Genomic DNA, 24,666 nt, shown 5'->3' on the forward strand with positions numbered 1-24,666 from the left:
TGCGGAAACCAATCTAGTAGGCTTAGAATTGCACAACCACACTTAGTTTCCCCTCCCCTTTGGTTTCTGAAACAGGGCCTTGCTATGTAGCTCTGGCTGGCCCGCTACTATTCTTCCCAAACTGTGGCCAGTTCCTTCTGGCCCAGCTCCCCCAGTGCTGAGATTAAAGGTGTGTACAGCACCTTCATTAATGAGCTGTTTTATTTCACTTTTGGTGAGTTTTTGATATTTCAACCTATAAGAAATGGCTGAGCTAATAACAGGGGTATGCGGGGAAGGTACGCAAGGCTTCCACCTAAGCCATATATTTTACAAATGTGTAAATATCCGAATATTTGAGATCAGCTAAGTAATGCATGCTCCTGAGCTAGCTGAGGCAAGGAGGTAAATAGGCGACTGTTTCATCTCCACAAAGGTCCATTTTGTTTTTCTCCTAGATAGCATGTTGCATCTCTTAGCCCGGCCTCTGTAAGCCCATGGAATCTCTTTCCACTGTGGAAAAAGGGCTTGCTTTGGAACCGGTCCTTCGAGGGACAAAAGGTTCTCATCCAAACTTACTGCAAACCACTGCCTCTGTAAATCGCCATAAACCCAATCACATTACACAGCACTTGAAATATTTGTTCCAATTTTTACCAAAGAAAATGTCAAAGCTGCCCACTATTGCTGAAGGGCAGAGCCACTCAATCTTTGTACTTTTTTCTTTCTTTCAGCTGGTTTTTCCTTTGGTGGTGCTAGGGGTCAATCAACAAAAGGTCATATACATGCTAGACCAAAAACACTCAGTTCCACTCCTAGCCCTTGGTTTTTTCTGAGAAAAGGCCTTATGATGTAACTCCAACTGCAATCCTCCTGCCTCAGCCTTTGTGGTGTATACCATGGAGGGTACTGACCACTCCAATGTGACTTTACCCACATGCCATCAGTAGTAATCGAGCTGAGAAAGAGTTCAGTAACAGAAAAAAAGAGAAACTGCAAACAATTCAGAAAAATGTAGTTCAGATTAAGAACTATTATTGGTAACCCAACCAGTGGCCTATGCCTTAGGAGGTATAGAGGTATAGAGGCTTATAGAGGTAGACAGGTCTAACTTTGAGGCAGGCCTGGTCTAGAGAGTGAGCTCCAGGATGGATAGAGCTACACAGAAAGCCCATCTCTGGTTAAAAAAAAATCCTATTTACTCATATTTTACAGGTACCTGAAAACTATGACATATGGGGTTGCACAGGGGAAGCAGTGAGCTATTTTAGAATGTCTCTTGCTATTCAGTGGCCTGGCCCATACATACTTCCCCTCCTCAGCCTTGGAAAGAAAAGCTGGAGAATAGACAGTAGTTAAAGACATTTGTTTTGCACCCAGCAAGAAAAAAAAAAAAAACAAACCCAAAACCAGAAAACTCATTAACACCTCAACCGCTCTTTTTTTCAGCAGCCGCCTTTCGGGTCATGCTCTCCACTGCTCCTCAAGTGCTTAATTAAGAGCTGAGTACTACAGAATGGAGCTGCAGTTTTGAGAAATGGAGCTGCAGCAATGCTGTAGGGAGGACAGAGTCACTCTGGGAATAGGTGCCATTTTCACTCGCCACGTTTCTATTGTGGAACAGGGTTCACGGGGCATCATGTCCTTTGGGGGACAAAAGGTTTGTGGGTGCCTCTTGGTAACAGTATCATGTAATTTCATCATGGAGAAATCAAAGCTGTCATGAGGGTAACAATTGTGTCCCCCCCCCCATGAAGCAGGGGGTAGCTATGAACACAGCTTAACATGAAAGCATGTTTCTACTTGTTATTTACTGCATGGGTCAGGTACAAATGCTGTAAATCACAATGCAATTGCAGCATTTGTCAGAAGGGTTACTCCAGAGTTCGGTTACTCCAGGGAAGCAACCCCCTTTTGGGCTCTGGTAGACACACCCATGCACGCATTCAAGTACAACCGTGGGGTGAGGATGGGAAAGGAATGAAGAAATAGACTAGCCGAGCTCGTAACACATGCACACATGAAATATTCAAGCAATAAGATTAGAGGGCTGGAGAGTTGGCTCGGGATAAGAAACACTGGCTTCGGGGTTGGGGATTTAGCTCAGTGGTAGAGCGCTTGCCTAGCAAGCGCAAGGCCCTGGGTTCAGCCCCCAACTCCAAAAAGAAAAAAAAAACAAAAACAAAAACAAAAAACTTAAACAAAAAAAACCCCACTGGCTTCTCTTCCAAAAACCCTGAATTCAATGCCCAGCACCCACATGGCAGCTAACAGCTGTCTAATTCCAGTTCTAAGAGAGCTTGGGTCACCATGTCTTTATTCCCTGAGCTATCCCCCTGTCCCGCCCCCTTTGAAAATCTATTTTACTCATTTGTGTGTATGCACAAGTGTACAAAGGCCTGGAGAAGGTGGGAGAGCTCTTGGAACTGGAGCTTACTTATTAAGATTGTTATAAACTGCCAACATGGGTTCTGAGAACTCCATTCAGGTCCTCTGAAAAAGCAAGTAGTGGCCAGCCATTGAGCCATCTCTCCAGTCCTTTACTGTTTATAGAATATGTATTGGCTCACAAATTTGATCGCAGTACTTGTAGAGCCCAGGACAGCCAGGGCTACATAGAAATGTCCTTGAAAGAGAAAAAAAAAAACCAATGTCCTTGAGAAGAGGAATTTTTAATTAAGGTTATAAAGACTCATTCTTTCATAAACTCAATTACCTAAGGAGAAGGTTGCAAGCCTACATACTAACAATTCCTAATTAGTCACTAAGCGACTGAAGCAGTGTCTCGGGACCAGCCTCGGGACCAGCCTCGGGACTTAGGAAGGTGAGTCAGCAAGTTTATCTTGCTAGTTCCAGGTTACACAGAATTTCATATTAGCCAGAGTAAGGGGAAAAAAACTCCATGACGTAAGACGGCCTTGTGGAAAGAAAGTAAAACAAAAATGGCAAAGGTCTCTTTTGGAAGCTAATAACCTTCAAATCTGCTGTGTCATTGGGATAATTTGATGCAACTGCTTGAAAGACTGGTGAAGAAATTCACTTGTGGTCCCCTTTGCTTGCTGCCCTCAAGGTTAGGACTGAAGCCTGGGGACGAATGCATCAAGGCCTGAATGAATGTGCTAAGTATCTCAGAAGGCAATGACTTAGTGTCAATCAGCTGCTGTGGTGTGAATCAGAAAGTACCTTCGTCCTGGGCACTGGAGGTGACAAGCTGAGGCTGGTCGTGACAGGGTGGCGGCAGCAGTGTTCAATGTCATCCTAGGACAGTTTTATAGGCAGCAGTTCTAACGATTAGGGGTTCTAATGATTTCTGGCTAGGCAAGCCTTCTCCGATAGGATCATTTACAGTAGAAACCATATTCCACACAGAATATGGCCCAGCAGAGACGCGCAGGCTGGAGTGCTCAGGCAGGGATGAGTGTGGGACAGTTGTCCCAGGAGACCCATCTCCTTGTTGCTCTGTAGGTCTTCATACAGAATGGACAATACAAATCTTTGGGCTCCAGCTGCTCCCAGCTTGGGTCCTAGTGAGAGAATGGAGGTTGGTAAGTACCATGTATGCATCACATCCTGTCAACCATATCGCCTGGTATATAAACACATGGAACCCTCTTATTTCTCTTGCTTTCTCTTTGTTCTCTTCTCTTCCCGGCTTTCCCACTCTTCGTTGTCCCTTCTCTCTATCCCTTCCCTCCACATCCTCTCATTAAACTTCTCCACGTGGGGAAAAGAAAGAACACATGGAACATTTTCATATGCGTATGAAGATCTCTGGGGCTTCCTCTCATCCCAGGAGCGAAAGGGGCTCTAGGAAGACCATGATTGGCTGGCTTCCCAGGTCACGCCTCCTCTACTGTCAATGCCAGCTTATCTATGGGTGCAGACCCTGAGCAAGGCTGGGTCATGCCAGCTAACCCCTGTCGCTATCAAAATGAATTGATCTTTCCCATGATTTGGAACAGGAAGTGATTTCTCAGGGATATATATATATATATATATATATATATATATATATAAAATATATGAACCAAATACATACCATGTAAAGAGAACTTCCTGAGATACCTAGGGGTGGGGGTGGGGGGAGAAGGAAGATTTCATTTAGTGAAAAACTAGCAAGTCTGAACAGCTGTTTCCTAGTAGATACATTGTGACCTTCACTGCCTGTGGAGACTTTTGTCTGCCTGGGTGCTGGGATTAAACGTGCACGTCGCTGCTGTACTGGCTTTGCTTTGTTAGCACCTGCCATTTTACATGCATTGTGTGCTGCACACGAACAAACCCTGGGATCAGGATCGAACAGCCCCTGGGATCGATGATTAATGGACTGTGGCATGTACAGGGAGGGCAAAGTCCACTCTCAGGTGTAGGTAGTGCTTTGTTGCACTCTGGTTTACACCCCCACCCCCCACCCCCCACCGCCCACCCCCCACCCCCGTCTAGCTTCATCTCACTGTGGAAACACAGCGGGTGTTATAGCATCTAGCTGTAAGCAGGTTCTGGAACTCACAAAACCCTATACTTAGCTCTTTCTCCAGCTCAGTGGTCACTGTGGCCCTAAGCAGCCTGGGTAGTGGACAACCACCTGGGTATACCTTGTATTTATCATTACTGTGCCAATAGGACAAAAGTTCTAAATCATGTCTGTCATCAGCCTGCATGGTTTGAGGACATCCATAATTACTCCATTGGTCCCCAATCCCCATTTCTCAGTCTATTAAGGAAACACACACACACACACACACACACACACACACACACACACACACAGAGGGATACCCCTTGATCAAACTTGTCAAGAACTATATACCTAATAGCATACCATCCATCTCCTTTCCAACCCTTGACTTTATTCAGTGATCTTTCTCCTGTTTTTCTCTATTCTTAGGGGTTTGAAAGAGACTAGCGACACCTTAGTTGTCTTACCAGTATATGAGTCTTCATCACATTCCCACAGCAAAGGGTTTGAGCTGCCAGCTCTTTGAGCTGAGGGGACCTCGGATTCAGGAGCAGCCTGAGGTGAGGGGACCTCGGATTCAGGAGCAGCCTGAGGTGAGGGGGCCTCGGACTCAGCATCAACCTGAGGTGAGGGGACCTCGGGCTCAGCATCAGCCTGAGGAGAGGAGACCTCGGGCTCAGCATCAGCCTGAGGAGAGGGGACCTCGGGCTCAGCATCAGCCTGAGGAGAGGGGACCTCGGGCTCAGCAGCAGCCTGAGGAGAGGAGACCTCGGGCTCAGCATCAACCTGAGGAGAAGAGACCTCGGGCTCAGCAGCAGCCTGAGGAGAGGAGACCTCGGGCTCAGCAGCAGCCTGAGGAGAGGAGACCTCGGGCTCAGCATCAGCCTGAGGAGAGGGGACCTCGGGCTCAGCAGCAGCCTGAGGAGAGGGGACCTCCGGCTCAGCATCAGCCTGAGCAGAGGGGACCTCGGGCTCAGCAACCTGAGCTGAGGGGGCCTCGGGCTCAGCATCAGCCTGAGCAGAGGGGGCCTCGGGCTCAGCATCAGCCTGAGCTGAGGGGGCCTCGGGCTCAGCATCAGCCTGAGCTGAGGGGGCCTCGGGCTCAGCATCAGCCTGAGCTGAGGGGGCCTCGGGCTCAGCATCAGCCTGAGCTGAGGGGGCCTCGGGCTCAGCATCAGCCTGAGCTGAGGGGGCCTCGGGCTCAGCATCAGCCTGAGCTGAGGGGGCCTCGGGCTCAGCATCAGCCTGAGCTGAGGGGGCCTCGGGCTCAGCATCAGCCTGAGCTGAGGGGGCCTCGGGCTCAGCATCAGCCTGAGCTGAGGGGACCTCCGGCTCAGCATCAGCCTGAGGAGAGGGGACCTCCGGCTCAGCATCAGCCTGAGCAGAGGGGACCTCGGGCTCAGCAACCTGAGCTGAGGGGACCTCGGGCTCAGCAACCTGAGCAGAGGGGACCTCGGGCTCAGCATCAGCCTGAGCTGAGGGGGCCTCGGGCTCAGCATCAGCCTGAGCTGAGGGGGCCTCGGGCTCAGCATCAGCCTGAGCTGAGGGGGCCTCGGGCTCAGCAACCTGAGCTGAGGGGACCTCGGGCTCAGCAACCTGAGCAGAGGGGACCTCGGGCTCAGCATCAGCCTGAGCAGAGGGGACCTCGGGCTCAGCATCAGCCTGAGCAGAGGGGACCTCGGGCTCAGCATCAACGTGAGGAGAGGGGGTCTCGGGCTCAGCATCAGCCTGAGCTGAGGGGGCCTCGGGCTCAGCATCAGCCTGAGCTGAGGGGGCCTCGGGCTCAGCATCAGCCTGAGCTGAGGGGGCCTCGGGCTCAGCATCAGCCTGAGCTGAGGGGGCCTCGGGCTCAGCATCAGCCTGAGCAGAGGGGGCCTCGGGCTCAGCAACCTGAGCAGAGGGGACCTCGGGCTCAGCATCAGCCTGAGCAGAGGGGACCTCGGGCTCAGCATCAGCCTGAGCAGAGGGGACCTCGGGCTCAGCATCAACGTGAGGAGAGGGGGTCTCGGGCTCAGCATCAGCCTGAGCTGAGGGGGCCTCGGGCTCAGCATCAGCCTGAGCTGAGGGGGCCTCGGGCTCAGCATCAGCCTGAGCTGAGGGGGCCTCGGGCTCAGCATCAGCCTGAGCTGAGGGGACCTCGGGCCCAGCATCAGCCTGAGCAGAGGGGGCCTCGGGCCCAGCATCAGCCTGAGCAGAGGGGACCTCGGGCTCATCATCAGCCTGAGCAGAGGGGACCTCGGGCTCAGCATCAACGTGAGGAGAGGGGACCTCGGGCTCAGCGTCAGCCTGAGCTGAGGGGGCCTCGGGCTCAGCGTCAGCCTGAGCTGAGGGGGCCTCGGGCTCAGCGTCAGCCTGAGCTGAGGGGGCCTCGGGCTCAGCGTCAGCCTGAGCTGAGGGGACCTCGGGCTCAGCATCAACGTGAGGAGAGGGGACCTCGGGCTCAGCATCAACGTGAGGAGAGGGGACCTCGGGCTCAGCGTCAGCCTGAGCAGAGGGGACCTCGGGCTCAGCGTCAGCCTGAGCTGAGGGGACCTCGGGCTCAGCATCAACGTGAGGAGAGGGGACCTCGGGCTCAGCATCAACGTGAGGAGAGGGGACCTCGGGCTCAGCGTCAGCCTGAGCTGAGGGGGCCTCGGGCTCAGCGTCAGCCTGAGCTGAGGGGGCCTCGGGCTCAGCGTCAGCCTGAGCTGAGGGGGCCTCGGGCTCAGCGTCAGCCTGAGCAGAGGGGACCTCGGGCTCAGCATCAGCCTGAGCAGAGGGGACCTCGGGCTCAGCATCAACGTGAGGAGAGGGGACCTCTGGCTCAGCATCAACGTGAGGAGAGGGGACCTCGGGCTCAGCATCAGCCTGAGCTGAGGGGACCTCCGGCTCAGCGTCAGCCTGAGGAGAGGGGACCTCCGGCTCAGCATCAGCCTGAGAGGGGACCTCGGTCTCAGCATCAGCCTGAGCTGAGGGGACCTCCGGCTCAGCGTCAGCCTGAGGAGAGGGGACCTCGGGCTCAGCATCAGCCTGAGGAGAGGGGACCTCGGGCTCAGCATCAGCCTGAGCAGAGGGGACCTCGGGCTCAGCATCAGCCTGAGCAGAGGGGACCTCGGGCTCAACATCAGCCTGAGCTGAGGGGTCCTCGGGCTCAGCATCAACCTGAGGTGTGGGGGCCTCGGGCTCAGCATCAACCTGAGGTGTGGGGACCTCGGGCTCAGCAGCTCTTTCATTTGAAGAGACATCCTTGTTGGCCAGGGAGCTCCTCAGTGCCTTGTTCTCATTCTTCAGGAGCTAAGTTAAAGAAAGGGCAAAAAGGATTTATTATGTTGAGGACAGCAACAAAGAACCATAAAAGTTGGGGGTGGACAGCCCACAAGGGTAATTCCCAGTGAACCTTCCCTCTGGTCCAAAGAACCAGGAATAAAGTTTATGGGGTTTTGTTTGGGGATACAACTCAGGTTACCAAAGCTAAAGACAGGTGTGATGGCATGAGCTGGAGGCCAGCCTGGTTTACAATGACTTCCAGGACAGAGCTACACGAACGAGCCCTATCTCAAAAACCCCCAAACAAACCAAAAAAAAAAAAAAAAAAAAAAACAAAAACAAAAAACAAAAAACAAAAAACTAACTAGGCAGGGGGTGCTGGAGAGTTAGATGGCTCAGTGGTTAAGAGCACTGACTGCTCTTCCAGGGGTCTGGAGTTCAGTTACAGCTGCTTTTAAGTCATACATTCAGTGACATACACAAATAATGGATGAATGAGTGGTTAGCACTTGCTAGCCCACCAGGGTGGCTTCTTGTGAGATAAATGCTGTCAAGCTAAGTAGGACAGGAAGAGGGTAGCGTACTGAACACTGGTATGCTTATAATAATTCTAGTGTTTAGGAGGCAGAGACAGGAGGATTCCTTCTAGTTCAAGGCCAAGCTAATACACATGTCCTCTTTTGGTTGCAGGCTATTTAAGCTGGTCAAGTGCTTGCCTAGCATGCACAAAGCTCCCCACATTCAGATTCCAGCACCACATAAACTAAGCATGGCGATGGATGGATGACTGTTATGTCTACACAAGGGCCATAGGTCCCATATGGAAGGTCATTCTCTGCTTACAAAAAAGTTTGAGGCCAGCCTGGGCTACATGTGATTGATAGATACAGTCTTATAAAAAAACCAAAATCCCAGGATTTTGTAGTAAATTAGAAAACAGGCTTAAGCTAAATCTTTGCTTCTGAGTAACTGGTTCACTGGGAGAGCCCTCTTCTATTCAACTTCCTACTGTACCTTTCTTTACCCATACCTCTCTACCTTTGAGCTAACCTGTGCACCTGTCTCCTCTAGTCTCCGTAGAGGTTAGGCATGGTTCTTCCTCCCAGTCTCTTGCCCTGGACTCATACCTTGGCCATATTTAAATAGCTAGTTCTGACTATCGTTATAACTTAGGTAAGATAACTCATTTTAACCTACATTCTGCCACATGGCTAGTTGTGCCATGGTTTCATCTTCCCCAGGAGAGAATCTCCCACCCAGCTCTCCCAGGATTTTCTCCTCCTCCTGGATATCCTATTTCCTGCCTAAGTCACAGGTGAAACATCCTCTAATCTTTTTTAGAGACTCATCCTATATATACAGCAAGGAATGGCCTCAAACTTCAGGGATCTGTGCCTTACCTTCCCAGCAGCAGCTGGGTTTACTCACAAACATGATCTACTCACTATGTATGCCCAGCCCCTCCCCTCTGAAGAAATGTTGGGATTTTCTTTCTCCTCCCACTTACACAGATTTCTGTGTTTAGCCTCCTGTTCTCTCCACACAGGATGTCGTTATCTTGCTGCAGGTGGTTGTAGTCGATGTTGATGTTGATGAGCTTTTGTTGCAGAGCGACAACTCTAGCCTATCAACAATAAAGACATTAGGATCAGAAGAATCCTATCACACAGTTCTGGTTGTTTGTATATAGGCTTGGCCCAGGGAGTGGCACTGCAACCTTGAAGTAGGTGTGGGCCTGGATATCCTTGTCCAAGAGTTGCTTTGGTCATGGTTTCTGATCACAGCAGTAAAACCTTAACCTAAGACAGCAATGTAGGAGACTCCCAAGGTAGGAGACTGCAGGAGCTGGATTTCAAAGGGAGGACTGAGAAGGGAAATCTGGAAGGAGGGAGGGAAGGAGCTGGTGACTTAGCCAGTCCAGTGCTTGAGTAGGCATGAATGAGATGCCATGGTGTTTTTGTTAGGTTAAACTGGCAGAGTTAAGAGTAAAGAGGTGAGGCAAGGGACAGATGGGTTGACATAATGGGACAGGTTAACTGTAGTCTTGTTAGCTCCCCGAGTGGACACTTTGCTCCATTCGTGAGGCCTGATTAGCACTACTCAGGCTTTGCTTGTTTGGGGGGACTCCAGATGAGCACAGGTTCCACAGGGAAAACAACCTAGGCTCTTAAGCCTCCCAAATGGGGTTACTTAAGTACTTCATGTTTCTGGAGCCCCTGGTGTCTTGTTTGTACACATACATGTGCAAACACATCTTACAGACACACACTTCAGCTAATCCTACTATTTGTAGTTTTTTGGTTGCCTATTTGAATGCTGGTGCCCAAACTGCATGCTGTGCACTTCTAGCCGACCCTGAGGTAAATCGATACCGATGACAGTGCTGGTGTCAGGCTGGTCATTCCCCATCTCCCATTGGCTCCCCTCGATTCTTCTGGTCCTGCTTTGCTTCCTCAAAAGGCAGAAATACATAAAGTGCTGAGTCTACACCAAACCTCCTCAATCACTACAAAACCTTCCTCCCTGGGACTCTTGACTAGTTAGGCTGGGCCTGAGTCTCCAGGGACTTTCAACTTCCCCAGGTTGACTCATTAACTCCACCCCTCTCTATGCATATATACATCTCCTGGGCTTGGCCTAAAAAACCCACACACTTTCACATCCCTTTTCTTCCCCGGGCCCCTAAATGTGCCTACCATTGTAAGTGAATCCCTGAGTTGCCTGACACTCTTTACAATTCTGTGTTGTGTAACAGGCTCTCTCCCAGCCTCTAACATCCACTTCTCTTGCTAACTCCTCCGTTGTTGCCTTGCTCTTCTTACTAGGCTCCTGAAGTATAAGATACACACACAATCCTTGCAGCCCTCAATGTGCATGCAAGGTCCTGAATCCAATTCCCAGCACCAACCAACCAAGCTCTCCCCCTCAAAGTCCTGGGGTTTTTTTTTGAAAAATGATAAGCTAGACTGATCAAAGTTCCCCTACTCATATATACCTAGTAGGAAAGTAAACACGCGGATTGATGGTGAATGAATGGACTAGAAGTCCTGAGGTAGTGGCTGGCTTAGTGGATTTCAATCCCCATGGCCACACAAATAAGTAACTATCCTCAGAGAACCTGTGACCCATCTAAGCGCCAAGTCCCTGACAGTGCAGTAGAGTAGTAATATAGGTTAAGTGGGTCCAGTTGCTGCCATTTCAGCAGTCAGAAATGCTTTGTAGGAAAGTCTTGGGGTTGTCAAGGTCGGGAAATAATTGTTTCTCAAAGCCCTGTTTATGGGAACCTGAGAGCTCTCCATTTGGGAACACTGCCCTGTTCAACTTCCATACTTGAGGGATTTTGGGATTGTAGACTTGAGGGCTTCTTTCATATGCTGTGGGCTGGCTTCAGACTCATGCAGGTAGGAGTACCTTCTCTTGCCTCCCCTGTCTACTTGACTGGAACAGTTAAGGTGGAGATGTAAATACATTATCTTTTATACAGTCAGTTCTCAAACTGACCAAGTAGCATGACCAAGGGTGACATAGGTACAATGGGACTGTGAGACTCCTCAAGGCTTTCCCATCCATTCAGAACAGTTCTCAGGTAGCTGACAGCATCATGAGGCCTCTTTTCCAGCAACTTATATACAGGAAATCAGCACTAAGTTAAATTAGGGTTGCATTGCTACATTAACTACTCAGAATGACAATTAACTGCTAACATTAATTATAGCAAAATTGGCTTTGGGTGTTCTAATTTCCTGTTGAATGCCTCTTTAGAGTTATTAACTGTTTCTCACATAGCTGAGTGAACTGGTCATTTTGTATGGCTCCTAACCCAAGGTCTTAGTCTACTATATATAGTCTGTCCTGACGTTTAATTTTTCTATACTCCTTGATCATTCAGACACATCTGCCTCTGAAACATCTTTCAAATGGCAGATTCAATATCATTTTAGATAAATAAAGTAAATAAAACACCAAGGTGACAGACAACTCTTCTTTCTAACATCCTTATCCTTTCTGTCTCCTGGAGACAGGCCCGGTCTTAGAAGCTCCCACTCACATAGCCATGCAAAAACGGTCAACGTGCCTTTAGCTCCTGCTCTTCCTTCCATACTGCAGCATCATTCTCCTTCAGCATTTCCACTATCCGTTCAAGCTCTTTCCAGTGCTGCTTCTGCACAGAAACAGATTTTTAGTGCTGGGACACACAGACACGAGAGAACAGACAGACACACACAGACACACCCACAGACACACACAGAGACACACACCCACCTTACCTGGTAAGCAGGAAAGATGCAAAGATTAGGTCTTTTAGCTGAATGGAATGCTATGTATATAATAAACCTCACACTCACATAACACGGCTTTTTTGAGCCAGGTGTGGGGTTGCACACCTTGTCATCAAGTAGCGGTGGGAAGAAAAACTGAATTCCGGGCTAGCCAGAGGTATCTCAAAGTATAGAGGTAGTAAAGGCTTCCCCAGAGCCACAGAAGAAAGCAGTGTATTATTATTCCCCTGGAAATGTTCTCCTGAGTCTACCTGTTCAGTGAAGCTAGAGGAGAGCTGGCTGTTGCTTTCTTTCTGGAGCCGTTCCCAATGCTTTGTCTTTTCTTCATCTTTCAAGATAAAATCCACCAATCCTCTGTATTTATACATCAGCTGGATCTAGAGCAATAGAGAATTCAACAGCTAGACATAAAGGAAAGCTAGAGGACCATCCTTAGTTAGATCCTAAAGTACTGCACGGCACCTGCTGACATTTTTTAGGACATTTTTAAATTTTTTTTTATTTATTCATTTATTATATATAAGTACACTGTAGCTGTCTTCAGATACACCAGAAGAGGGCATCAGATCTCTTTACAGATGGTTGTGAGCCACCATGTGGTTGCTGGGAATTGAACTCATGACCTCTGGAAGAGCAGTCAGGTGCTCTTAACCGCTGAGCCATCTCTCCAGCCCAAAGAACTGACTCTTTTTTTTTTTTTGGTTCTTTTTTTTCGGAGCTGGGGACCGAACCCAGGGCCTTGCGCTTCCTAGGTAAGTGCTCTACCACTGAGCTAAATCCCCAGCCCCGAGGACATTTTTATGTATGAGTATGCTGTCGCTGACACACCCATTACAGATGGGTGAGCCACCATGTATGTGGGTGCTGGGAGTTGAACTCGTCACGTCCTCTGGAAGAGCAGTCAGCACTCTTAACCACTAAGCCATCTATCTCTCCAAGCCCCCTCCCTGCCCTGTGCAGACATTTCTGAGGATAATAAGGGGAAAGACCTACCTTGAGGGGCCTGGGGTAGAGTTTGGGGAGAAATGTTGCAGCAGCATTTACTGCTTCCTGGAGGCTGGGCTGTTACCTTCACTCTGCCACACCCTCTCCACCATAGTGGATTCATTCCTCCTACCCTGTAGCCATCCATTCCCTCCAGTGTCTAGCTTTGTGCATGTAGATATTATATTCAGTACCTTTCTGGCCTACTGATGAATTAATTGGGAGGTAAAGCTGAGAACATCCTCTTCGGCCAAAGTACCTACCAGAAGGTCTTCTATTCTGATCTCCATGTTCTCCTTTTCCGAGGTTATCTTCTGGTTGTATTCCTTCAGGCTAGAAAGTAGAAATGACTGTTTGCTGATGATTCCAGATGAATTAACCCAGGGTCTAAGTGACTTAAGACAGGTTTGGCCTAGGGGGCTGGAGAGATGGCTCGGCTTTAAAGCACTGGCTGCTCTTCCAGGTCCTGAGTTCAATTCCAAGCAACCACATGGTGGCTCACGACCATCTGTGATGGATCTGATGATACCCTCTTCTGGTGTGTCTGAAGTTAACAGACACAAATAATTTTATTAGAATTTAAAAAACTCTTAAATTTATTATTTTATGTGCATCGATTGGTGTTTGAGGGTGTCAGATTCCCTGGAAATGGAATTCCGGACAGTTTGGGCTAGCTACCATGTGGTTGCTGAGAACTGGGACTCAGGACCGACCTCTGGAAGGGCAGCCAAGTGCTCGTAACTAGTGAGCCTTCTCTCTCCAGTCCATAAATTCTTAAAAAATAAAGGTAAGATTGGCCTAAACCTACAGTTAACTACTCTTAAACTTTCAGTCTTTGCGACAGGCCATCATGTAGCCTAGGTTTGCCTCAAATTCACTGTGTAGCTGAGGATAACAAACTTCTGATCCAAGGTCTGGGACGTGCACTCAGGCTAAATCATAACCGGCAGTGTTCTAGCAGCAGCCTCTCCCATACTCACTGGAGCATCTCACTCTCCCAAGAGGCCTTCTGTTCCTCCCAAGAGGCCTTCTGTTCCTCCCAAGAGGCCTTCTGTTTCTCCCAAGAGGCCTTCTGTTCCACTTCCTGTCCTAAGCTCTCATTCATCCTCTGTGTTGCCTCCAATGCCACCTGGAGTGAGAGAGAAATCATTTATTTTATTGGTGAGTACACTATCTGTCGTTGTCTTCAGACGCACAAGAGAGGGCAGGCATCAGATCCCATTACAGATGGTTGGGAGCCACCATGTGGTTGCTGGGAATTGAACTCAGGACCTCTCTCTGGAAGAAGTTAGCTCTTGCTTCTAAGTGCTGAGCCATCTTTTCCAGCCTCCAAGACAGATCACTTTTAAGGATTTTTATTATGTTAGGTAAAAGAAGAAAACATTGAGTACTCTGGTGTATCCCCTCAAGCTTCAAGCATTTGAACTCTAAGCTACACTTTACATACATACATTTCTGCAGGGCCGCACACACCAAGCAAACAGTCCACTACTGACCTACATATAATCCCAGTCTGTTCTTTCCAAATCAAAAGGCATCCAAGGACAGTTGCTTGCTGTGCTCACAGGATCTGCTCTAGTTCCCGGTGTCCACAATGGTGGATCCAGACTCTTCTTAGCCTCTTTGCAAATGTACAAGCAGGCAATGTGCATGCATATATTTTAATTTTTTGAGCCAGGTTTATGAAGAAACAGGCTTGGCCTCAAACTCACAGATCTTACCCTACCTGCCTCTCTGCCTTCCAAGTGCTGGGGGGATTGAAGCATCCGCTGCCACTTTCAGCTAGACAATGTGTTCAAATGCATCTAACTCCAGTTAGGTGTGGCGAGCTAATCCCAACCCTTAGAAGTCGAAGTACAAGGCCATCACGAGATATATATATATATATATATATATATATATATATATATATTAGCAAGCTCCAGACCAGCCAGAGCTACTTAGTGAGACCCTTGTTCAAAAAACAGGCCTGTCCCTGGGTGTGGCATTTGGTAGTACTTGTCCATAATTCCAGCATGAGAAACCAAAGCAGGAGGATCTTGAGTTCAAGGCTAGACTCAGCCACATCATTAAGACCCCACTTAAAAAAAATCTATTAATTTCTCCATTACCAGAGAATTTACCACTAATTCTTTTTAAAGTATTCAAGTGCCTGGGACATAGATACACTGGATAGAAGCTAGGTCACTTTTTAGTAGTGCCCCATAAATTGGATACCATGCCATGTGTTATTAAATCCCAGGATACCAGAAGATAGAGGCAGGCAAGAGTTTGAGGTCTGCTTGGTCTACAGAGTTCCAGGACAGGTAAGGCTACAGAGAAAGTCTCAGAAACAAAAACAACAACAAAAAACAACAAAAATTGAAAAAAATACCCACATTGAAGTGGGGGTGTCATGAAGTGGGGGTGTCAGTATTTTTTCTTAATGACAGGGTATAAAGAAACAGCTTCTCTAGGGCTGGAGAGATGGCTCAGCGGTTAAGAGCACTGACTGCTCTTCCAGAGGTCCTGAGTTCAATTCCCAGCAACCACATGGTGGCTCACAACCATCTGCGATGGGATCCGATGCCCTCTTCTGGTGTGTCTGAAGACAGCTACAGTGTACTTATATATAATAAATGAATAAATCTTAAAAAAAAAAAAAGAAAGAAACAGCTTCTCAACCTGTGAATCACAACCCCTTTGGCAAGCTACGATCTCCAAAAAAAGTAGTTATGAAGTAGCAATGAAAATAATTCCATAGTTGGTTGGGGGGTCACCACTCGTGAGGAGCTGTATTATTAATTAGTCAGTGTTAGGAAGAACCACCCGTGTTAAAAGTTCTGATCTACAGGCCGCGGTCCCCTGCGGCCAGGCCAGTATCTGTACCTGCTTCCTCTGGAGCTGCTCATGGAGGTCAGCATACTTGTCCTTCAGTTCCTGGTTTTCTTGGTAAAGCTCCTCCCTGAGCTCTTCCATCTCGTCCATCTTTTCCTGTAAGAGAAGGCGGGTAGCTTTCTTTAGAGTCCCTCCCTCCCACATAAGCTGTAGTGTGCTGCTTCTCTCAGAGGCAGGCTGGCAGCTGAGGAGAGCGGCTGTGCAGTGCACAGGCAATGCTGCGTGTTGTCTGCACCAGAGAAAGATGAGCAATCTTGAGGAAGTGGAATGAACACTACTGGAATCTTAGAACTCCGGGAGGCTGAGGCAGGAGGACTGCCCTGAATTCTATGCCAGCCTGGGCCATAGTTCTAGCTTTAAAAGGATTGAAGAAATTACATAGTGTTTGATTTTTAAGAGCGTCCCTAAGTTATTCCTGAGTGGGTTACGATGGCACTGAAGGATTTCTCCAACTCTATCTTAGCTGCTTCAAAGCCCAGACTCAGGGGTTGGGGATTTAGCTCAGTGGTAGAGCGCTTGCCTAGCAAGCGCAAAGCCCTGGGTTCGGTCCCCAGCTCCGGAAAAAAAAAAAAAAAAGCCCAGACTCAAAGACCACCCTAACCTGGAACTGCTATGTTCCAAGAAGGCTTGTTGTGGGGAGAGAGCTACAGACCTTATTGATAACAATCATTATGTCCTCCTCAGAGTCTGGTGGACGAAACTGGAAGGGGATACTTATTCCCTGGACCAAACCATCTTCATCCACATAGCAGAACTGGTAATGCTCTTCATCCTTGGGCAGATAGTACGCTGGAAGCAGGATTTAATACAAATGAGTGAGTGATCCCAGTTAAAGCAAACTGTCCCAGTCATGCGTCTTCGACCTAGTATTTACTTATTTTTATTTTCCTACCTTTGAATTGGATTTTCTGCTGTGTGGCTGATTCTGTGTTTAGGTCATCGGGCATGGGGGCCCACATGAAGGTGTAATACTCCTGGGTCGTCTCCCACCCTACCTGCAAGGACAAGAGACTAATAACTCACTCAGCACTGATAACTGGAATAGGCCTTATTTCTGTAATGATTTCTTAAAAGCACACTTATATTTTATTTGCATATATACTGAAAATTGAATGAATTCATTATAAGATCCCTGTTTTTTTTAAAGATTATATATAAGATCCCTGGTTTTTTTTTTTTTAAGATTTATTATATATAAGTAAACCAGGCACACCATAAGAGGACATCAGATCTCACTACAGCTGGTTGGTTGTGTTGCTGGGATTTGAACTCAGGACCTCTGGGAGAGCAATCAAGTGCTCTTAACCCGATAACTCTCCAGCCCTCAGAATAGGATAATTTATAGATTTGGTCTTTGGAAGCATAAAACTTACAGACTGGATTTTTCTTTTTCATCTTTTTAGTTTTGAGACTGAAAGTAAATTACTTTTTGTTTGTTTGGAGAAGGCTCTCACTATGTAGCCCTGGCTGGCTTGAAATTCTATGTAGACCAGGCTGACCTCAAATGCAGAAGAAACCCTCCTGCCTCTGAAACCTGGGATTAAAGAATCAAGCTGAAATCAAGTTGAAATTAAAAATCAGGCTTGACTGGGCATATAGATGATGCATGCTTTTGGGAGGCAGAGGCAGGCAGATCTGAGTTGAGGCCAGCCTGGTCTACAGAGTTCCAGAACAGTCAAGGGTACACAGATTTAACCCTGTCTTGACAACCCCTCCCCGGCCCCCGTAGCTCACCAGTGTTTCATGTGGGAAATTATAGTTTAGAATTTCTAGTTGGGCAGACATAATACCTGGAACCTAAGACTCACTGCTAGTTCCTTTTTTTTTTTTTTTTTTTTTTTACCTTCTTTTTTTTTTTTTTTTTTTTTTTTTTTTTTTTTTTTTGGAGCTGAGGACCGAACCCAGGGCCTTGCGGTTGCTAGGCAAGCGCTCTACCACTGAGCTAAATCCCCAACCCCTTCACTGCTAGTTCCTAATCCCTTAGCATTAACACTTACTTTAAAAACGCCGACCCAGTCCTTGGGACGAGGGACGAACTTTTCAGTGAGGGTGTAACAGCACACGACATCTCCAGGAATATAGAACTTCTCCACATTGTTAAACAGGACCTGAGAGAAATTGCTATGGCGCTCCTCCATGGTGGAGTCCTGTCAGGAAATAAGAGTATGAGAACCTGCCTCAATAGAAGTTAAAGAAGATATGGGGTTGGGGATTTAGCTCCGTGGTAGAGTGCTTGCCTAGCAAGCGCAAGGCCCTGGGTTTGGTCCCCAGCTCCAGAAAAAAAAAAAAAGGAAAAATAGAAAAAGTTAAAGAAGATATATGTGACACATGCTAGCCCTGATGTAAGGAGGACTGAACTCTCTGGCTGCTGGTCATGGGTGAAAGCAGGTTGGGCAAGCCATGAGCATCAGCTCCTGCCTCCGGGCCCTGCCCTGACTTCCCTCAGTGATAGTGACTGAGAGCTTTAAGCTGGAACAAACCCTCCCTCCTCCCCCAGGTTTCTCTTGGTTATTTTACCACAGCAATAGAAAACATAAGGCAACTGTTGAGTAAAACCTCTGGCCCCACCTTCTAAAGGATAGAATTGGGCAATTTAATAAGCAGTTTTGTGACCTTATGCCTATCGTACTTGTGAAATGTGGCTATGAGGCCTAAGTGAAATATAGTGTCCAGACCTTAAATCAGTACATGCCACACAATAGGTACCTGTTAAGGGACAGAATATTTTATCATAGACTGGAAAAAGTGCTGTAGTGATATTTTGTGATTACTACTGTTGGGCTGGGAAAGATTTTATTCTTAAGATGTATAACACTCGAAATGTATATAAGAAATACTCAAGTTAATAAAAAAAAAAGATGTATTATAAGTGCACAGTAGCTGTCTTCACACACACACCATAGGAGGGCACCAGACCTCATTACAGGTGGTTGTGAGCCACCATGTAGTTACTGGGAATTGAACTCAGGACCTCTGGAAGAGCAGTCAGTACTCTTAACCGCTGAGCCATCTCTCCAGCCCAAGATTTTACTTTACTTTATTCCTGGCACATTACCAAGCAGCTCACAAACTAAACACTGAAAATTAACTTTAAGCAGACAGAGTGAGAGGCTTGTACAGTCAAAAGTCCTGTCTCTTTCCTCAACTGAAAAAAATCGTACAGTCTAGAAAAAGCAACTTTGTTTCTTGCTTATGGAAAAGCAAATGGCTATAGGAAACTCCAGAGCAAGTCCCTAGAGCTCAGGACGCCAATGGTTCAGGAGGTGGTTGAAGAGGCAGTGGGATACAGAACAGCAGTTTCTCCTCACCAAACTCAGGGTGGAATGGGCCATAGGAAAGCCCAAAGCCTGGCAGTGAGGTCTCACCTTTTCCTAAAAGGAATTTGCTGATTAATTCCTAACTGAGCATGAGGACCTGTAATCCCAGTTCTTGGGAGCTCTGAAGCGGGAGAATTGTCACAAGTTGAAGGCCATCCTGTACTACAGTGAGACCCTATCTGAACCAAGCCAAACCATTAATGATCCTAAGTCTTCCTGGAGCAAGACAGTCCTACTTCCCAATTCAGGGTGAATATGCAAACTACAAGTCTTAAGTTTTAGCAGAAAATAAGCTCCAAACCCTCAGAATGCCTGATAATACCTGGCAAAGTTGTCTGCAGCTCCCTAATTGTGTGTGGTACACACACCACAAAGAATAGGGGGCTGGAGATGGCTCAATGGTTAAGCGCTGTGTGCTCTTCCAGAGGTTCGGCGTTTAATTTCCAGCAATTCATCCAATCCCAGGGATCCTGACACCAGCACAGACACACAGGCATATAAGCAAAACTCCAATGCACATAAACACCAAGGGCTGAGATTAAAGGCATACATGAGTTTTGCAGAGAGAATCTGTTAAGTTATAATATTCAAAAATCATTTTTCTAAGCTCTACCCATTGCCACTGTTGATTTCCATCGGGGCAAAAAATTCAAACCGGAGATACTATAAAGTAGGGCACTGGCACCTTTTGTCTTTCCATCTGGGCTGCCTAGAGCAATCTACCGTTACCGGACACAAGTGAAAATCAACTTTCAAGGATTGAACTTGCTGAAAGAGGGAAAGCGGGCTTATAGTCAAAGTAACTTCTTCAGAGTGACGTAGCGCGCGGGGAGTTGTGGGGGAACAGAGCCCTGGAAAGCCATGATGGCACAGTAAAAGGTATGGAACCTCAGTGCACTGGGGGGTGGAAGGTTTGGCGAACCCAGACAGGAGAGCCACTGCCCCAAGACCTTGGCTGCCATCAGAGGCAACCCTCACAAACAGTCCCGCAGGCCTGCTCTACCATAGAGAAATTAGGCCGGGCTTCCCAGGACAAAAGGGGTCCCAAGACCTCCTGAAACCGGTATAGATGCCTGAACCCTCCAAGACGGCGTAGGGTGAGACCGAAGCCCCCACACCGAGTCTTGCCTGTGGACTCTGTTTCAAAGTCTGAGCTGGGGGATCCAGGGAACCAATTGCACCCCTCCACTTAAGGCACTTACCAGGCACAGCAGCTGCGCAACAGCAACAGGACACAGAGGAGCTGGTGGGCGAGATTAAATACCAAAGGGAATGGCCAGGCCCCGCTCGTCCCCTGATGTCCCAACAATTTACAAGCCCCGCCCCCGCCGCGGGACACCTGGGACTCTTTCTGCCTGGGGTGACAAACTGGGTTTGCCTTTTTTATCTCCCTCTTTTGCCTCTCCATAACACGTCATTCAATGAATGTCCTGTAGCTACAGGTAGGACTCTGGCATTTTAGCCTGCTACACACACAAAAAAACGGGCGTGGTAGCAGATATCTGTAATTCCAGCTTTTAGGAGAGGGAGGCAGGAAGGTCAGCAGTTCAGGGTCAGATTTGGTTGCAAACCAAGTTTGAAGTCAGCCTGGGCTATCTGAGATCTTGTCCTTTAAAAAAGGAATCATGCTTCTGTCCTTAAAGGAAATCTGTTAACCTTTTTGGGTCTTCTGTGTCTTGACTCAAGTCCCCCCCCCCCCATTTTATATTTCTAGGGAGTGGGCTTGCCTGCACATATGTATATCCACCACTTGTGTGCCTGGTGCCCAGAGGGTCGGAAGAAGACATTGGATCCCCTGGAACTGGAGTTATGGATGACTGTGAGCCACCATGCAGGTGCTGTGACCCTAACCCAGGTGTTACGCAAGAGCAGCAAGTGCTCTTAACCACTGAACCATCTTTTTGGCCCCCTGGTTATGCATTTGACATAGGACCTCTTTTGAGCTAGCTTTAAACTCACTATGTAGTTTTGTAGCCTTTGTATTCTAGATCTTTCTGGCATCCTCATGTCCCAACCGTGTAAGCATGTGACTTCTTCACTGAGCTTCTCTTCAATGTAGTCACAGAAAGAGCAGAACCTCTCTCCCCTTCAGTCTTTTTTCGTTTTGTTTGTTAGTTTTTTAAGACAGGGTTTCTCTGTGTAGCCCTGCCGTCCTGAAACTCACTCTTACGGACCAGGCCTGCCTTGAACTCAAAGAGATCCCCTGCCTCTGCTGGGTTTAAAGATGTGTACCGCATCTGGTTGAGAGGTTTTGTTGTTTGGTTTGGTTTTTCTACTTTCCCCTTTCAGTGCTAAACACTTCTTAACCATTTTAACAGTCTGTGACTCTTATCGAAGTGTGATATTGAACTCAAGGCTGTCCTCCTGCCTCAGGCTTTCAGGTACAAGGATTATAGGGTGCAAGGAACCACTACCATGGCTGCTACCTTTTTTCTTTTTTTGTAATTACCCAGGAGATATTAAATGCATGCTGCCTGTGGAAGATTAAATTCAGACGTGTCACTTCTCTTCTCAAAGGAGTTCCAACAGTTGAACCTGGAAGAAAATGCTGTGTCACATAAGCAGAACATGTGCTCCTGACAGGGGAAGAAACATTCTACCTTCTAGGGACATCTTGGGTACCCTCCTGCAGACTCTCTGAGTGCCTCCTCTAATGTCTGAGAATATCAGATTGGTAAATGGTTCCATCAGAGAATCATTTAATGCACAATCCTGGGGACCCGAATTCTATCCCAAAGTCCAGGGAAAGGCAAAGAAAGAAAGCCTCCACGGCAAAGCAGCCTGCTGAGCTGCATGGGCACAGTGGCACCAGTGCCCTTCACCTCTTATCATGAACTCACAGGGGCTGGAGAGATGGCTCAGAGGTTAAGAGCACTGACTGCTCTTCCTGAGTTCAAATCCCAGCAACCACACAGTGGCTCACAACCATCTGTAATGAGATCTGATGCCCTCTTCTGGTGTGTCTGAGGACAGCAATGTTGTACTCATATAAATAAAATAAATTATTAAAAAAAATGAACTCACAGGCACACAGAATATTAACAGTCAACGAACTTTAATTTTTAAAAAGATTTGAGAAAATTAAGGTCTTTCTGCACACGCCTAGGCAAAAGGATGCTAAATCTATTAAGACTGAGAAAATGGCTGTGCGAGGAGGTAGTGGCAGTGGTGGCACGCGAGCGCCTTTGATCCCAGCACTCAGGAAGCAGAAGCAGGCAGAACTCCTTGAGTTTGAGGCCAGCCTGGTCTACAGAGGGAGTTCCAGGACAGCCAGGGCCAGGTAGAAAAACCCTGGTGCGCCCCACCCCACTCCCCAAAAGACAAGGAAGACTTGCCAATTAGGGTCATAAATGCCTATAATTTCGGCAGTAGGGAGGCAGAGGCAGAGGCAGAAGGAGCTTTGAAAGTTTGAGGTAGCCTGGTCTATATTGTAGCAGATTTTTAGAAGAACCGTTCCACAGGTTATTTACTCCAGAGTGATGACTACAGAACCTGGAGGTAGTCAGCTTGTAAATGATCTGAGTCCTCGATTGCTCTTCCTGGGGAATTTCAGTCCTTAGCATACAACCTCACTCTCTAGAGATTAACCAGTCACATGACATTCCCCGCAAACCCAGAATTCTAAAAAGGACTGTGTTTGTTTAGGTAATGGTTCCTTAAGACACCGCCTAGATCAGATAAGATATTATAGCAAGAGGGAGAATTGACTTGCTAAAAGACCTTTTGTATAACAATAAAAAAGTCCTTGCTGCTGAAAATGGCCTTCTTCTGGTTGCCCGGAGTAACCCAGAATGCCACACCTTGTAACCAGAGTTACATTGGGGGGGCCTCCCCTCAAAACCCAAACAAAACGTGAGGCTGGAGACTTGGCTCAGTGGTTTTAGCCTATTTGTTTTTGTAGAGAATCCCGGTCTGATTCCCAGCACCTACATGGTGGCCCACAACCTATCTGTAACTCCAGGTCTAGTGGGTGGCCTATTTCTTACTTCCTTGACACCCTCTTTTGACCCCTTTAGGGATCAGGCATGCAAATGGTGCAAGGACAATCTAGAGAGGCAAAACACTCACAATCATGAAGTAATAGGTTTAATTAATGTCCTTTCCTTTTTTTGCCATATCCCATGTGACTCCATCTTGGAACCCTGACTAGAGGCAGTGAGAAAATGAAGGACAGACGTCCAGACCATGCACAGAGAAGCTGAGGGCAGGTGTGCTGTGTGAACTCCTCTGGAGCCCCACCACCACTACCCCAGAACCTCCGAATGTCTATTAGGATCAGCACAGAAGCAGGAGTCATTGGTCTCTGTAGGAGGGATCTGTAGGCAAGCGGTCTCAGGCTGTAAACAGTGGGAAGGAGCGGGCTGCAGTTGCTAGTTTCCGTATACTGTCTGGCCAGTCCTCCAGGCATCAGGGTCTTTGCCCGTATCAATAATCCAGGTTCACTCCGGATTTTATTCACTCTTGGGTTCCCTCTGCGCCCTACATTAAAAAAAAATCTAGTATGTGTAGGCATGTAGGAGTGGAGAAGGGGTGTGCGCACATAAGTACAGGTGCCCATGGTGACCAGAAGCAGTAGACCCCTGGCGCTGGAGTAACAGGCAGTGGTAAGACACCTAATATGTGTGGTAGGAACTGAACTTGGGTCTTCTGCACTAGCAAGAGATGCCCTTAACTCGGCCATTTCTCAGACCCTCACTTTATTTTTTTATGTATAAAATCCTGTGTGGTGGTGCACGCCTTTAACCCCAGTACTTGGGAGGCAGAGACAGGTAGATTTTATCAGGCACAGCCTAGTCTATAAAGTGAGTTCTCCTTAGAACGGGGCTACACAGAGAAACACTGTCTTGGAAAAAAAAAAGCCAGAAACAACAACAACAACAACAACACACACACACACACACACACACACACACACACACACACACACACCAAAAATCAAGTAACTTATGTGTTATCCACAGCAGGGAGATCTGATCTCCTTTAGGGAGTCAATCTTTATGTCCTTGACGAGATGCTACCTTGGTGACAGGAATGCTTTCAAGGATGCCCCTCATCTCAGCCTAATCTTGGGGCCTCAAAGTCATGGTGGTTCTCCTACCTTTTGGTGTTTTTCCAAAGAAGGAGCCATGGAGCCGGGTGATGGTGGTGCATGCCTTTAAAACCAGCACTGGAGAGGCAGAGGCAGGTTCAAGGCCACCCTGGTCTACCCTGGTCTACAGATCGAGTAGCAGGAAGGGCAGAGAGCTGCATTAAAAAAACCCCTTCTCAGGGTTGGGGATTTGGCTCAGTGGTAGAGCGCTTGCCTAGCAAGCACAAGGCCCTGGGTTCGGTCCCCAGCTCTGAAAAAAAAAAACAAAAAACAAAAAAAACCCTTCTCTGGCTGGAGAGATGGTTAAGAGCATTGACTGTTCTTCCAGAGGTCCTGAGTTCAATTCCCAGCAACCACATGGTGGGTGGCTTACAAGCATCTGTAATGGGATCTGATGCTCTCTTTGGACATGCAGAATAAATAGATCTTAAAAAA

The 24,666-nt window shown here is 47.6% G+C and overlaps 1 protein-coding gene across 1 annotated transcript; it reads right to left on the reverse strand.

Annotated features, from left to right (window-relative positions):
• Positions 1 to 2,633: 2,633 nt before the first annotated feature.
• Positions 2,634 to 20,376, reverse strand: Calcoco2 (calcium binding and coiled-coil domain 2). Its single transcript, XM_087575019.1, has 13 exons — positions 20,345 to 20,376; positions 17,823 to 17,972; positions 16,718 to 16,820; positions 16,478 to 16,614; positions 15,817 to 15,921; positions 13,929 to 14,077; positions 13,212 to 13,281; positions 12,216 to 12,341; positions 11,760 to 11,846; positions 9,192 to 9,308; positions 4,906 to 7,711; positions 4,019 to 4,044; positions 2,634 to 3,503 (listed from the first exon to the last, which is right to left on the reverse strand). Exons 2-13 carry the CDS (start codon positions 17,961 to 17,963, stop codon positions 3,384 to 3,386), a joined length of 3,987 nt encoding a protein of 1,328 aa, XP_087431145.1. The 5' UTR covers positions 17,964 to 17,972; positions 20,345 to 20,376; the 3' UTR covers positions 2,634 to 3,383.
• Positions 20,377 to 24,666: the final 4,290 nt, after the last annotated feature.

This window comes from Rattus norvegicus, chromosome 10 (genome assembly GCF_021556685.1).
Source record: "Rattus norvegicus strain SHRSP/BbbUtx chromosome 10, alternate assembly SHRSP_T2T, whole genome shotgun sequence".
Taxonomy (NCBI): Eukaryota; Metazoa; Chordata; class Mammalia; order Rodentia; family Muridae; genus Rattus; species Rattus norvegicus.

Bases quoted from the DNA above. Each gene is read 5' to 3' on its own strand.
- Calcoco2 (XM_087575019.1), bottom strand. From the start codon at position 17,963: ATGGAGGAGCGCCATAGCAATTTCTCTCAGGTCCTGTTTAACAATGTG. The intron at 16,821-17,822 runs GTAAGTGTTAAT...TTGTCCTTGCAG, and splicing joins ACTGGGTCGGCGTTTTTAAA to GTAGGGTGGGAGACGACCCA. The intron at 9,309-11,759 runs GCACGTTGACCG...TATTGTTGATAG, and splicing joins AGGAAGAGCAGGAGCTAAAG to GCTAGAGTTGTCGCTCTGCA.